The sequence below is a fragment of the Oncorhynchus mykiss genome, chromosome 30, assembly GCF_057628025.1.
Source record: "Oncorhynchus mykiss isolate SJ-2025 chromosome 30, ASM5762802v1, whole genome shotgun sequence".
Taxonomy (NCBI): Eukaryota; Metazoa; Chordata; class Actinopteri; order Salmoniformes; family Salmonidae; genus Oncorhynchus; species Oncorhynchus mykiss.
In genome coordinates this window covers 21,522,571-21,537,341 of record NC_143051.1, presented here as the reverse complement: position 1 = coordinate 21,537,341, position 14,771 = coordinate 21,522,571, and the positions used below count along the sequence as shown (strand labels likewise).

General features: G+C 41.2%; 1 protein-coding gene across 6 annotated transcripts in view; it reads right to left on the bottom strand.

Annotated features, from left to right (window-relative positions):
- Positions 1-11,969, bottom strand: part of hivep1 (HIVEP zinc finger 1) — an 85,838-nt gene extending 73,869 nt beyond the window's left edge. For 2 of the 6 annotated variants that reach the window (XM_021560097.3, XM_090227808.1), the window contains exons 1-2: positions 11,636-11,969; positions 8,329-8,457 (exon numbers count right to left, since the gene is read on the bottom strand). In XM_021560097.3, the coding sequence (XP_021415772.3) occupies positions 8,329-8,368 (40 nt within the window). In that variant the 5' untranslated portion in view covers positions 8,369-8,457; positions 11,636-11,969. Of the gene's footprint in view, positions 1-8,328; positions 8,458-11,130; positions 11,467-11,591 lie in introns of those variants that run through there. The other 4 variants (XM_021560095.3, XM_021560098.3, XM_021560099.3 and 1 more) reach the window with 4 other exon arrangements.
- Between the last annotated feature and the right edge of the window lie 2,802 nt (positions 11,970-14,771).

Below are 14,771 nucleotides of genomic sequence, written 5' to 3'. Positions count from 1 at the left end.
CCAGTTAATGCAATAGCCTATACAGTTTGCAGAGATTGAATGTAAAACCTTGTTAAAAGTGTGGACCCCTGCATAGCAATTGTTCACCATTTTGCAGACAGTGTTTTGTTTGCTAAAGCAGGGGTCCAGACATACTGAGCCTTGGTGAGATTAAACTTTTTATAAGACAGGAGGAATGCAAGCTCGGTGCTATAATAAAAACTGGTGTGGTTAACAAGACTGGGCATTTTCAGGGGCACAATAAAAAGGAATATGAGGTGAGGGTAGCTAGGGGGTGAGCTGAGGTGCTATGCTACTGCAAGTCAACATCGACCAAACACAACATAAACTGAACAGGACCAGTCTACACATCATACATTTTACAAGACTACTGACATACATAATCCAACACAAGAAAAAAATCCAAGAACATGGACACTTGGTAAGGAGAATAATTACATTTTCAGCAAATATTTTGCATTTTTAATCAAGAAAAAAAAGCAGATCCCAAGAAGATGTGTGTCAATGGTGAATGTATGTATGATGGCCATAGAGTGTGAATCTGTCAGTCAGTGACGGGGGAAGTGGCAGGCTAGACCAAGGGGAACTACTGTTGTGACCTGGCGCCTGCCAAGCCAAAGCTGTTGGAAACCAGCTGTTTGAAATAAACAGAAGACCTGGATGGGGGTCCGGAGTTCCTGACTTCCTGCTTTGCTACCCGCAAACTGCGGCACAGCATTCCTGTCATGTTGACATCACACACACACACATCGGAGCTTCACCCTGTTTTAACTTCACCTGTTTGCACCCTGCCCATACAGCTGGGTTGAGAGTCAATAAAACAAAGAATCTTGTGTATCTCTTGACAGGACCAATGTGAGAACCTAAAGAGAATACATGGTGACACACAGACAAATACACACAAGGGTGGTTCCCTCACTGACATGATTGTTGGTAATCATGGTACCAGTAGTCAGTACAAAGCTTCAAGCCAAAAAGAAAATGGAGGGAACTTTGGCCTTAAACACTGATTTTTAATATTTTCAAAAATATATGCAGTTGAAGTGGGAAGTTTACATACACCGTAGCCAAATACATTTAAACTCAGTATTTCACAATTCTTGACATTTAATCCTGGAGGAAATTCCCCGTCTTAGGTCAGTTAGGATCACCACTATATTTTAAGAATGTGAAAGGTCAGAACAACAGTAGAGATAATTATTTATTTCAGCTTGTATTTCTTTCATCACATTCCCAGTGGGTCAGAAGTTTACATACACTCAATTAGTATTTTTGCCTTTAAATTGTTTCACTTGGGTCAAACGTTTCAGGTAGCCTCCCACAAGCGTCCCACAATAAGTTGGGTAAATGTTGGCCCAATCCTCCTGACAGAGCTGGTGTAATTGAGTCAGGTTTATAGGCCTCCTTGCTCGCACATGCTTTTTCAGTTCTGCCAACAAATGTTCTATAGAATTGAGGTCAGGGCTTTGTGATGGCGACTCCAATACCTTGACTTTGTTGTCCTTAAGATGTTTTGCCACAACTTGGAAGTATGCTTGGGGTCATTGTCCATTTGGAAGACCCATTTGCGACCAAGCATTAACTTCCTGACTGACGTTTTGAGATGTTGCTTCAATATATTCACATAATCTTCCATCCTCATGATGCCATCTATTTTGTGAAGTGCACCAGTCCCTCCTGCTGCAAATTACCCCCACAACATGATGCTGCCACCCCTGTGCTTCACGGTTGGGATGGTGTTCTTCGGCTTGCAAGCCTCCCCCTTTTTCCTGCAAACATAACGATGTTCATTATGGCCAAACAGTTCTATTTTTGTTTCATCAGACCAGAGGACATTTCTTCAAAAAGTACGATCTTTGTCCCCATGTGCAGTTGCAAACCGTAGTCTGGCTTTTTCATGACGGTTTTGGAGCAGTGGCTTCTTCCTTGCTGAGCGGCCTTTCTGTCGATATAGAACTCGTTTTACTGTGGATATAGATACTTTTGTACCGGTTTCCTCCATCATCTTCACAAGAACCTTTGCTGTTGTACTGGGATTGATTTGCACTTCTCGCACCAAAGTACGTTCATCTCTAGGAGACAGAACGCATCTCCTTCCTGAGCGGTATGACGGCTGCGTGGTCCCATGGTGTTTATTCTTGCGTACTATTGTTTGTACAGATTAACGTGGTACCTTCAGGTGTTTGGGTATTGCTCCCAAGGATGAATCAGACTTGTGGAGGTCTATCTTTTTTTTCTGAGGTCTTGGCTGATTTCTTTCGATTTTCCCATGATGTCAAGCAAAGAGGCACTGAGTACAGTGGGGAGAACAAGTATTTGATAACCTGCAAAATCGGCTGTGTTTCCTACTTACAAAGCATGTAGAGGCCTGTAATTTTTATCATAGGTACACTTCAACTGTGAGAGACGGAATCTAAAACAAAAATCCAGAAAATCATATTGTATGATTTGTAAGTCATTAATTTGCATTTTATTGCATGACATAAGTATTTGATCACCTACCAACGAGTAAGAATTCCGGCTCTCACAGACCTGTTAGTTTTTCTTTAAGAAGCCCTCCTGTTCTCCACTCATTACCTGTATTAACTGCACCTGTTTGAACTTGTTACCTGTATAAAAGACACCTGTCCACACACTCAATCAAACAGACTCTAACCTCTCCACAATGGCCAAGATGGCAAAGCCAGTTTTTTTTTCTGGAGTTCGATATTTTTTCTCATATTTATTTAACTCATTATATTAGACTAAAAATAACTTTACTAGCCATCTTATCAATGCAATTTGATTTGCTGGTTTTAAGCATTAAACTTTCAAATAGCTCTTTGTTGACTGTTGCTGGGTGTTATCGTCCTCCATCAGCACCGGCCTGTACCCTACCTGCCAAAAGCTCTCTCCTGGCCCATTACACTAAGTCTGAATTTCTCCTGCTAGGTGACCTAAACTGGGACATGCTTAAACCACCTGACCAAGTCCTAAAGCAATGGGACTCCCTAAATCTTTCTCAGATTATTACCAATCCCTCAAGGTATGACTCCAAATACCCAGAAAAGACCACTCTCCTCGATGTTATCCTCACAAATAATCCTGATAGGTATCAGTCTGGTGTTTTCTGTTATGACCATAAAGATGACTGTTTAACAGCCTGTGTTCGTTATGGCTGCTCAAGGAAACGACCTGTCCTGATTTGTCATAGACGCTTGCTAAAAGACTTTAATGAGCAAGCCTTCCTTCATGACCTGGCCTCTGTATATTGGTATAGAATCAGCTTGATATCCTCTGTCATAGATGCTTGAACCTTTGTTTTTGATATTTCAAGTGATATTGTTAACAAACATGCCCCCATAATGAAAATGACAATTAAAAACAGGTTCAGTCTCTGGTTCGACTGGGAGTTACTACACCTAAAGAATTGCATTTGGCGAACAGCTCGGTACACACATACTCAGGCTGACTGGCTCTCGTTCAGGTAAATGAGAAATACAGTAAGTGCACTCAGGCTATCCGGAAGGCCAAAGTTAGTTACTTTAAGGAGCAGTTCTCTCTCTGTTGGTCTAACCCCAAGAAGTTCTGGAAAACAGTTCAAGACCTGGAGAATAAACCTTCCTCCTCACAGCTGCCCATGTCCCTTAAAGTTGACGATGTGGTTATTACTGATGGCTGAGCTCTTTAAAGCTCTTTAAAAATCACAACTTCATTAAGTCAGGATTCCTATTTGACTCAGCCATGCCTCGTTGCCCATCCAACATTTCCTCATCTCCCACCCCTTCTAAATCCCCTATCTCCAATGCTCCTATCTCTTTTTCCCCTGCCCCGCTACAAAGTTTCTCCCTGCAGGCGGTCACTGAGTCCGAGGTGCTAAAGAAGCTCCTTAAACATATCTGGGTTTTCTTTAAGGTTGCTACCCCTATAATCACCAAGACCATCTCTGACCTTTTTAACCTGGCTCTCCTCTCTGGTGAGGTTCCCATTGCTTGGAAGGCAGCCACGGTTTGTCCTTTATTTAAAGGGTGAGATCAAGCTGATCCTAACTGTTATAGGCCTATTTCTATTTTGCCCTGTTTATCAAAAGTGTTGGAAAAACTTGTCAATAATCAACTGACTGTCTTTCTTGATGTCTATAGTATTCTCTCTGGTATGCAATCTGGTTTCCGCTCAGGTTATGGATGTGTCACTGCAAACTTAAAGGTCCTCAATGATGTCACCATTGCCCTTGATTCTAAGCAATGTTGTGCTGCTATTTTATTGACTTGGTCAAAGCGTTAGATATGGTAGACCATTCCATTCTTGTGTGCCAGGTAAGTAGTATTGGTGTCTCTGAGGGGTCTTTGGCCTGGTTTGCTAACTACCTTTCTCACAGTGTGCAGTGTAAAAAGTCAGAACATCTGCTGTCTCAGCCACTGCCTGTCACCAAGGGTGTACCCCAAGGGCTCGATCCTAGGCCCCACGCTCTTCTCAATTTACATCAACAACATAGCTCAAGCAGTGGGAAACTCTCTCATCCATGTATATGCATATGATACAATCTTATAGTCAGCTGGCCCCTCCTCAGATTTTGTGTTAAACGCTCTAAAACAAAACTTTCTTGGTGTCCAATAAGCTTTCTCTGCCCTTAACCTTGTTCTGAACATCTCCAAAACAAAGGTAATGTGGTTTGATAAGAAGAATGCCCCTCTCCCCACAGGTGTGATTACTACCTCTGAGGTTTTAGAGCTTGAGGTAGTCACCACGTACACGTACTTGGGAGTATGGCTAGACGGTACACTGTCCTTCTCACAGCACATATCAAAGATGCAAGCTAAAGTTAGAGGAAACCAAGTCTAGATATATCGTAAATTGCTCCTCTTTCACCCCAGCTGCCAAACTAACCCTGATTCAGATGACAATCTTACCCATGCTAGATTACGAAGACATAATTTATAGATCGGCAGTTAAGGGTGCTCGTCACTGCACTCTATGCTCTTCTGTAAATTGGTAATCTCTGTATACCTGTCGCAAAACCCACTGGTTGACGCTTATTTATAAAACCCTCTTAGGCCTCACTCCCCCCATCTGAGATATCTACTGCAGCCCTCATCCTCCACATATAACACCCGTTCTGCCAGTCACATTCTGTTAAAGGTTCCCAAAGCACACACATCCCTGGGTCGCTTGTCTTTTCAGTTCGCTGCAGCTAGCGACTGGAACGAGCGGCAACAAACACTCAAACTGGACAGTTTTCTCAATTTCTTCATTCAAATACTCAATCATGGACACTCTTACTGACAGTTGTGGGTGCTTTGCGTGATGTATTGTTGTCTCTACCTTCTTGCCCTTTGTGCTGTTGTCTGTGACCGATAATGTTTGTACCCTGTTTTGTGCTGCTACCATGTTGTGCTGCTACCATGTTGTGCTGCTGCCATGTTGTGTTTCTACCATGTTGTCATGTCTCAGCCTCCAGTATTTATGCTGCAGTAGTTTGTGTCGGGGGGCTAGGGTCAGTTTGTTATATCTGGAGTACTTCTCCTGTCCTATTCTGTGTCCTGTGTGAATTTAAGTGTGCTCTCTCTAATTCTCTCTTTCTTTCTCTCTCTCAGAGGACCTGAGCCCTAGGACCATGCCTCAGGACTACCTGACATGATGACTCCTTGCTGTCCCCAGTCCACCTGGCCGTGCTGCTGCTCCAGTTTCAACTGTTCTGCCTTATTATTATTTGACCATGCTGTTCATTTATGAACATTTGAACATCTTGGCCATGTTCTGTTATAATCTCCACCCGGCACAGCCAGAAGAGGACTGGCCACCCCACATAGCCTGGTTCCTCTCTAGGTTTCTTCCTAGGTTTTGGCCTTTCTAAGGAGTTTTTCCTAGCCACCGTGCTTCTACACCTGCATTGCTTGCTGTTTGGGGTTTTAGGCAGGGTTTCTGTACAGCACTTTGAGATATCAACTGATGTACGAAGGGCTATATAAATACATTTGATTTCGATTTGATGTTGTGTTGCTACCATGCTATGTTGTGGTCTTAGGTCTCTCTTTATGTAGTGTTGTCTCTCTTTCGTGATGTGCATTTTGTCCTACATTTTTACTTTATATATTTTGTGTTTTGGTTCTACTTTGTTATTTTCAGTATTACATTGTTATTGATTACTGCATCGTTGGGGTTAGAGCTTGCAAGAAAGGCATTTCACTGTACATGTGACGTTAAAACTTGAAACTTATGCCTTCATAATCACACACAATTTTTTTTAAATGGAATGGGAGGAGGGTGTGTGGGGTTCCCAAGAAGAACGTTACAAGGATCTAAGTGGTATGACTCTCACTTCAGCAGAATGTGAGTTTGCCTGTGATAGCATGCCACGCCACGCACTAAGCAGCATAGCATTTCCTGTCTGATTAACCCCTGAGCACAGAGGGGGAGAGGTGATGAAACAGGTCAAAGGTCAAAAGCCACAATACAGAAGCTGTAAACGACCCCATGTCTATTCGATATAAAGTACCAGAAGCTGTAAAATACTCTTATACTATTTGTAATGGTGGATTTACATCTACAGGCACCAAGTAATAACTATTATTTTTAATATATCCGATCATCTAATTTCCTTGAGCTCCTATTGAAACTACACTGAGTAACTTCAGATGGCAAAAGAGAGCGAGACTACAGATGTTGGATCTTAATTTGAGCCAGTTTTGTACAGCAGGAAAATAATCCTGCAGCATCAGGAAATGCGGATTATTATATGGATAAAAATTCCTGGGTATTTGTGTAGGGGTTGAAACATTTTTTGTAAGGGAAAATCAAGTCAGAAATTTCAAAGTGGAAATTTCTCCTGCAACCGGGTGATCAAATTCAGGTCCTACTCTGTATGAGAGGGGACTATGGGGTAAGAGGAACCTCTGTAAGAGGAACCTCTGTTCCTCTTACCCCATAGTCCCCTCTCATACAGAGTAGGACCTGAATTTGATCACCCGGTTGCAGGAGAAATGCATCAGAGAGAATGGGACAGGACATCCTTGTTCACTGCAGTATTTGCATGTGTAACAAAACAAAATCCATACTTTGCCAGAGGAAACAATGGAGGAAATATCAATCTTCCTTCCATTCCTTAATTAATTAGGTCTTGCCTTTAGGTGACAGACATTTCTTCTTTTTAATTTGCTCATTCACATTGATTGATCCCAACTTTCTAACAGCTCATCAAAATGATGTTGCCCAAACCCCACCCTTTAGACCACATATGGACAGTTGGCATGGATATACCCACATTACATGACATTTACATTACCTCTGCCTAGCCCTGCTACTAATAAAACTGGCCGTTTCCACTCGCTCTAAAACAGTAACTGGCCTAATGTGGCTGGGGAAATGTACTATCCCACACTCCTCCTTTAGGCAATCTGCTGTTATAAAACTAAATTATTTACGTTGTTTGGCCAAGTAAGCGCAAAGCATTACATTTGTGGGTGTGGGTGGGGGTGTGGGGGGGTGGGGGTGTTATAATAAATAAACATTCAAATACTGGTCGCTGCTTGCCGAGATTGGCAAAGTACGTTTCTTTCTAATTGTATTCTTATGGACTTTGCATGCAACACACATAGAAACACACACAAACATCTAAATAAATCCATTACTAATGTACATGCCTTAGGTTCTGACAGACACTTCGCCTCTGCGATAACGCATAATTGTTCGATAATTAGCCTATCAAAGGCAAATGATAAAGTCGAAGAAAAGCTCTGTTCTTGATTAACAGTCATGCACTTGTAAACTATAAGCCGTTATAGCCTACACACTAACATATGGCCTCCAACGACATAAAGGGAGGTTCCACCATAGAACGACACAATTGATTCTAGTTGTTTCCTATAGGTTCCACAGCACACACAGATTGGAAAACTAAGCACTAATAGTGAAGACAATTGTGTAACAAAAGACAAAACGAAAAAAATCACAAAAGGAAAGTGGACAACCACAGCTCAGCAGATTCTATAGACATTTGGTCAGCAAGTGTGGACAGAGAAGTGGGTAGGGGGCAAGTGCGGACAGAAGTCTGTAAGGGACTAGGGGACTGTGGGAGGACAGATGGCTCAGTGATCCCTTCTATCTATTTCTCCCTCCATCTCTCGCCTTTGAATATAAAATTAAAGTCTGAACTAAGATGACCTTTGTTTTTTTAAAGACCTTTCATTTGTTTACCCAGGATAGTACACTTAGTGAGTTTGATAAAATCAATAAAAACATACACATTACATGCCCTCCAAAAATGTAACAACACAGCACACAGTAGCATGACATGACATAGGCCTACACACACAGACATTTAAAATGAAGCAACTCAGGTTGGCAACTCACCTTTAAGGTTCTTCGGGTTGTTCTGCTTGGTTCGCGGCATCTTTTCTTGTTGGTTGTTTCACTGACACATCTTCTGAAAGGTTGTCAATTCTCTAATGCAGGTGGACCACGAACACCCTCTGGGTTCATCTACAAAGCACACATAGAGAGGGTCAGTGTCAGCTCAACACACCATAGATCAATAAACACTAAGCAGCCCTTATCTTCTTACTAAGTGTGTGTGAGTGTGTGTCTATGGCTGTCTGTGTGCAGTCTCCCGTCCTCTCACTTGGCAAGAATCAGAAAGGACACTGCTGTTGTTGCGTCTGTCAGTTTAACAGTTGTCTCTGTCTAAATTCTAATTCCAGTCCAAACTTGCACGGTCTAAATTTTTATTCTAGTCAAAACGTACATGGTCTAAATTCTTATTCCAGTCCAAACGTACACAGTATAAATTCTAATTCCAGTTTAAACGTACAAGGCTTACATTCTTGTTCCAGTCCAAACGTACAAGGCTTACATTCTTATTCCAGTCCAAACGTACACAGTATAAATTCTAATTCCAGTCCAAACGTACAAGGCTTACATTCTTATTCCAGTCCAAACGTACACAGTATAAATTCTAATTCCAGTCCAAACGTACAAGGTTTACATTCTTATTCCAGTCCAAACGTACACAGTATAAATTCTAATTCCAGTTCAAACGTACAAGGCTTACATTCTTGTTCCACTCCAAACGTACAAGGCTTACATTCTTGTTCCAGTCCAAACGTACAAGGCTTACATTCTTGTTCCAGTCCAAACGTACAAGGCTTACATTCTTGTTCCAGTCCAAACGTACACAAAACAAAGCCCAGTGAGCACAATATGTTGAAAAGACGGTTATCAATGTCTTGTCAACATATGTTGCCCATAGGGAGGCTCCTGCTAAGTTTGATGGCATGGCATAATATCCAATATCCAACCACTGACAGGGTGCTCCTCTACCAATATCAGGTAAGTTCTGGACCAACTCTGAGATGTGAATGCATCTCTCTCCATATAAATATAAACCTGGAGTGGCTTCCTATAATCTGATCTAAACCAAGAGGAGATGGCTGTTTTTTTGGTACACAACTGATTGACAAGTTGATGTCAGATACACTGCCCTGCCCTTCGCTTTGATGACACACACGTTTCAGATGACGAAAGACGCAAACAATAAGGCCTTGTGTCTGGCGGGTAGTCAGCGCTCCAGGGTGCTTACGAGGTCAGCGGGCTACAATCACCCGGATCTTCTTGTAAAAGTGAACATGCCATAGATCATTGCATCACCATCAGACATAAGCAAACACTGAAAGGGCATCTTGATCTCATAGCTGTATAGTATCTGTTTAATCTTATTGTATTGCTGCTAATGATACCCTTTTTACAGTGGATGAAAAGGGACTAATTTTAGACTTCATGCAAATCTGAGCTCTGCAAAAAAAAATCAGCAGACACCATCAGCAGTATGTTGAAGCTAAATTATATCAAATCTTGACCTTTCAAAAACCCAAGGCAAAGAAAAGAACAAGCAGAATGAATGATCAGCAGAGCTCCCTCAGTCCCTCCCAATACATTTCTATAGACATGATCTATAGAAATTCACATACATTGCTCTAGTCTATACATTATCTATACATAACTATAAATGTATTGAAAATGACTAAACCTTTTACATAGTATATACTGTATTATGCTTATAGATAATTTCCTACATGATCTTCCTAGATCAATCCCTTCCACTGTACATTTTGTTCCAACATCCAGTCTGTTCCGTTTGCCAATGTTACATAACAGTCCGTTACTACAGCCGTATGATATTTTTTTTACCATATACTGGTACACGTGCGCTGCTACAGCAATGACATCATTGAGCTCGCAAAATATATCGGCAGTAATGTACACAGCGCATGCACCAGGTCACAGAGCCCAGTAAGAACGACAATGACAGTCATACAATCAAACATGTTCATAAGCTCCCACCTGCCTCCCAGGGAGAACGAAGGACAGGTCGAATACCTTAAGTTCAGACGATGCTGGTGATTTGGAGGAGAGCGAGACGTGCGTGTGCGGCGCGCGTGTCAGCTGAGCATTTTTTGAGGAAACACCCCGAAACTGACAGCTTGATGAGGATGCCACAATAAGCGGCCGAGTAAATGTTGCAGTAGGCCTAGTCCTATAGCTGTCCGAAAAGAATGTTCTCTCTAAATCCCTGACGACAGATTTACGCCTCATTCAACACACACCTAGGAGGATTCCTTCCAGTCACCTTGCAGCATTTTACAGCAACATTGTAACAACATTTACAGCAACACTGTAACATGTAAAAAAACATTGGACATGATGTCTGTCCTTCATTGTGAAATATGAACACTGAATAGCCAAACCCCTGTGACATAATCAAATGCCTCTATCTATCCAACCAATAACGGTGGCTTCAAGTGACACATCTAAAACAGGTGAACAACATTGTTTCCTTGTAGCCATGCATCAATGTCTTTATACAATACATGTTACATCACAACAGTCGCATCTTATTGTGAGGGAATGCAGTCTAAATAAAAAACAATGACTGGGTTATAGCGTATTTTATGCCTGTAGCACAAGCAACACATGAACGCGCTTTAACTGAGGGAGGAGTCAGGGAAAACCCCTCGCTCTCTGCAACACTACGGCGGCACTTCCCTAATTCAACAAATATGCGACAGTATTTTTGAACACTTTCTCATCTGTTGCGCAATATCTATGTATCAGAAAAATGGCTAATGTATCAGATAAATGGCAATAGATCAGGCTTACCTATTGGCGCAATAGACAGGCACATTCAGTAGCAAGCAAGACAGCAACATTACACAACCCACATTCGAATGCTGCAGACGTATAACGTTACACCAAAACAACGATTCTATGGTAAGCAACGACGGTTCTGAAAGCTTAACTTGTTTGATCCCAAAATTTGACATTCCTTCTTTGCAAACGGGAAAGCACAGGCGTGAGCTAAAAGAAACACAACGGTGAATACATTGAATACAAATAACTAGCCGAACCAGCAAGAACGTCCCCGACAGGCGTTGTAGCATACACGATCGCCCAGTGAGAGTACTGCCCCAGAACACTTCCACATGCATGCAGCCCAAAGTTTCAACCACATTTACGACAAATAAATATCCACAAACTAAATGCATACATTATATATATATATATATATATATATATATATATATATATATATATATATATATATATATATATATACTTACAAGTGAGGTCTTAATAGTTGTCAGGGATTTCTGGTGTAACACACCTTAAGGGTAAAGGTCTGTTTTTGTCGCTTCTCCCTCTCTCACTTTCTATTGCAGGAAACAGACAGGCCAACTGACGTCAACGGGGGTCCCGTCTCCGCCTCCCAACCACAGGATGTCATCTCCGGGAGGTATGCGACGATCAAACTACGACCAAATAAATTACTAAAAACAATATCACCAGGGCCTTGTTTTTTTACCATATTTATAAAAAATATATTTCAAACGTATATTAAGTAAGTTTAGACCATATTTACGACTGAAACCGTGTCTAAAATAGTCTTTATTTTAAGCGTCGTTTGTCGTGCACCCCCTAAAGATCTTTCCTTTGCACATAGTTTGGGACTGACAGTTTTCCCGGAGGTTCCTTGTTGTCAGGTCACGTTGCGCCCATCCACTGCCGACTGGGCTTTCCCATGCAGATCTCCCATTGCAATTACTAAACCATTTATTTTCAAGCCAAACAGACTTTGAACTTGCCTGGGGTATTGAGGCAGGATGAGTTTGAAAATCGAAGATTATATAGCATAGTTCAAAGCTACACTAGGATGCCATACAGTGATTGCAGTCGGGTTTTGCATAGCCTGCATTATTGTTTTTTCCCCATCCATAGAGTATAAATCCAATTTAATTTAACTTGTTTTCATTTTAATGAAATTAAACATGAAATTGCATACTGGTCTTCTATAATAAATTGTATAAGATGCACCCTGCAGAATACTCCTTATTTGACTGTTACTGAATTGCATTTGAACTAAGAAATGCCTATTCCCAATGGAATTGTATCCTGCAAATCTTGACTTTGGATAGAGTCTGCCTTCTACTTCCTTATTATTTTCCAGGTTCCAAGTTTCCAGGTTCCTACATTTCTAAATACTACATTTTTCTAATAAAAAAAATGTGTTGGCTATTTGAGGTTCACGTCAGGTTAAATAAGATAAGCTACTATGGGAATTGTATCTATGGGAGTTTTATCTAATGGAGATATACTCAACATACTGTACAGTAGTTGGAATTCTTGCTACTGCAATAAATTGAGTCACAGCACCCCATTGTCTGCTAAGAGAAGATACATGTGAATTCAGATGATGCTGCGTGTGGGTTATTTTTAACCCATGCCTGTGTGCCTCAAATCATGATGGCTACCACTGTGTTCAGCTATGACACATCACCTAATGAAAAAGGTCAAGGTATATTTTTGTCATTGTGAACAGAAATACCTCACTAATGAACATGTGTGTCAGAAGTGGCAGTTTTTCTATGTGGAACAGATTCCCCACACAGTGGTCAACAACCTGGTCAGAAGTAATGCACTATGTAGGGAATGGGGTGCCATTTGGGATGCAGCCTACAGTTGAAGTCGAGAGTTTACATACACTTTAGCCGAATACATTTAAACTCAGTTTTTCCCAATTCCTGACATTTAATCCAAGCAAAAATTACCTGTCTTAGGTCAGTTAGGTTCACCACTTTATTTTAAGAATGTGAAATGTCAGAATAATGGTAGAGAGAATGATTTATTTCAGCTTTTATTTCTTTCATCACATTCCCAGTGGGTCAGAAGTTTACATACACTCAATTAGTATTTGATACCATTACCTTTAAATAGTTTAACTTGGGTCAAACGTTTCGGGTAGCCTTCCACAAGCTTCCCACAATAAGTTGGGTGAATTTTGGCCCGTTCCTCCTGGCAGAGCTGTTGTAACTGAGTCAGTTTTGTTGGCCTCCTTGCTCACGCACGCCTTTTCAGTTCTGCAGACAAATGTGCAATGGGTTTGAGGTCAGGGCTTTGTGATGGCCACTCCAATACCTTAACTTTGTTGCCCTTAAGCCATTTTGCCACAACTTTGGAAGTATGCTTGGGGTCATTGTCCATTTGGAAGACCCATTTACGACCAAGCTTTAACTTCCCGAATGATGTCTTGAGATGTTGCTTCAATATATCCACATAATTTTCCTTCCTCATGTTCCCATCTATTTTGTGAAGTGCACCAGGCCCTCCTGCATTAAAGAACCCCCACAACATGATACTGCCACCCCCATGCTTGATGGTTGGGATGGTGTTCTTCGGCTTGCAAGCCTCCCCCTTTTTTCTCAAAACATAACGATGGTCATTATGGCCAATCTGTTCTGTTTTTGTTTCATCAGACCAGAGGACATTTCTCCAAAAAGTACGATCTTTGTCCCCATGTGCAGCTGCAAACATTAGTCTGGATTTTTATGGCGGTTTTGGAGCAGTGGCCTCTTCCTTGCTGAGCGGCCTTTCAGGTTATGTCGTTATAGAACTCGTTTTACTGTGGATATAGATACTTTTGTACCAGTTTCCTCCAGCATCTTCACAAGGTCCTTTGCTGTTGTACTGGGATTAATTTGCACTTCTCGCACCTAAGTACGTTAATCTCTAGGTTGCGTTTCCTTCCTGAGCGGTATGATGGCTGTGTGGTCACATGGTGTTTATACTTGCGTATTATTGTTTGTACAGATGAACGTGGTACCTTCAGGCATTTGGAAATTGCTCCCAGGAATGAACCAGACTTGTGGAGGTCTACCATTTTTTTCTGAGGTCTTGGCTGATTTGTTTTGATTTTCCCACAATGTCAAGCAAATAGGCACTGAGTTTGACACTGAAATTATGTCAGTTAGCCTTTTAGCCTATCAGAAGCTTCTCAATGCATGACATCATTTTCTGTAATTTTCCAAGCTGTTTAAAGCCACAGTCAACTTAGTGTATATAAACTTCTGACCCACTGGAATTGTGATACAGTGAATTATACGTGAAATAATATGTCTGTAAGCAATTGTTGGAAAAATTACTTGTGTCATGCATAAAGTAGATGTCCTAACCAACTTGCCAAAACTATAGTTTGTTAACAAGAAATTTGTGGAGTGGTTGAAAAACGAGTTTTAATGACTCCAACCTAAGTGTATATAAACTTCCGACTTCAACTGTATGTGCACTAACATGCATATTTGAGGGAGGGAGATAACGAATGGATACAAAATAGCATCACGTGAATGTACTATTTTTAGGGGCGTATTGCCAGGCCAAGCTATTTTTGTTGGAGGAAATAGCCCACTGTGATAAATGTTTTCTGTACTAAACCTAATTCCGTCTTCAGTCATTGCGAAATGTATTCA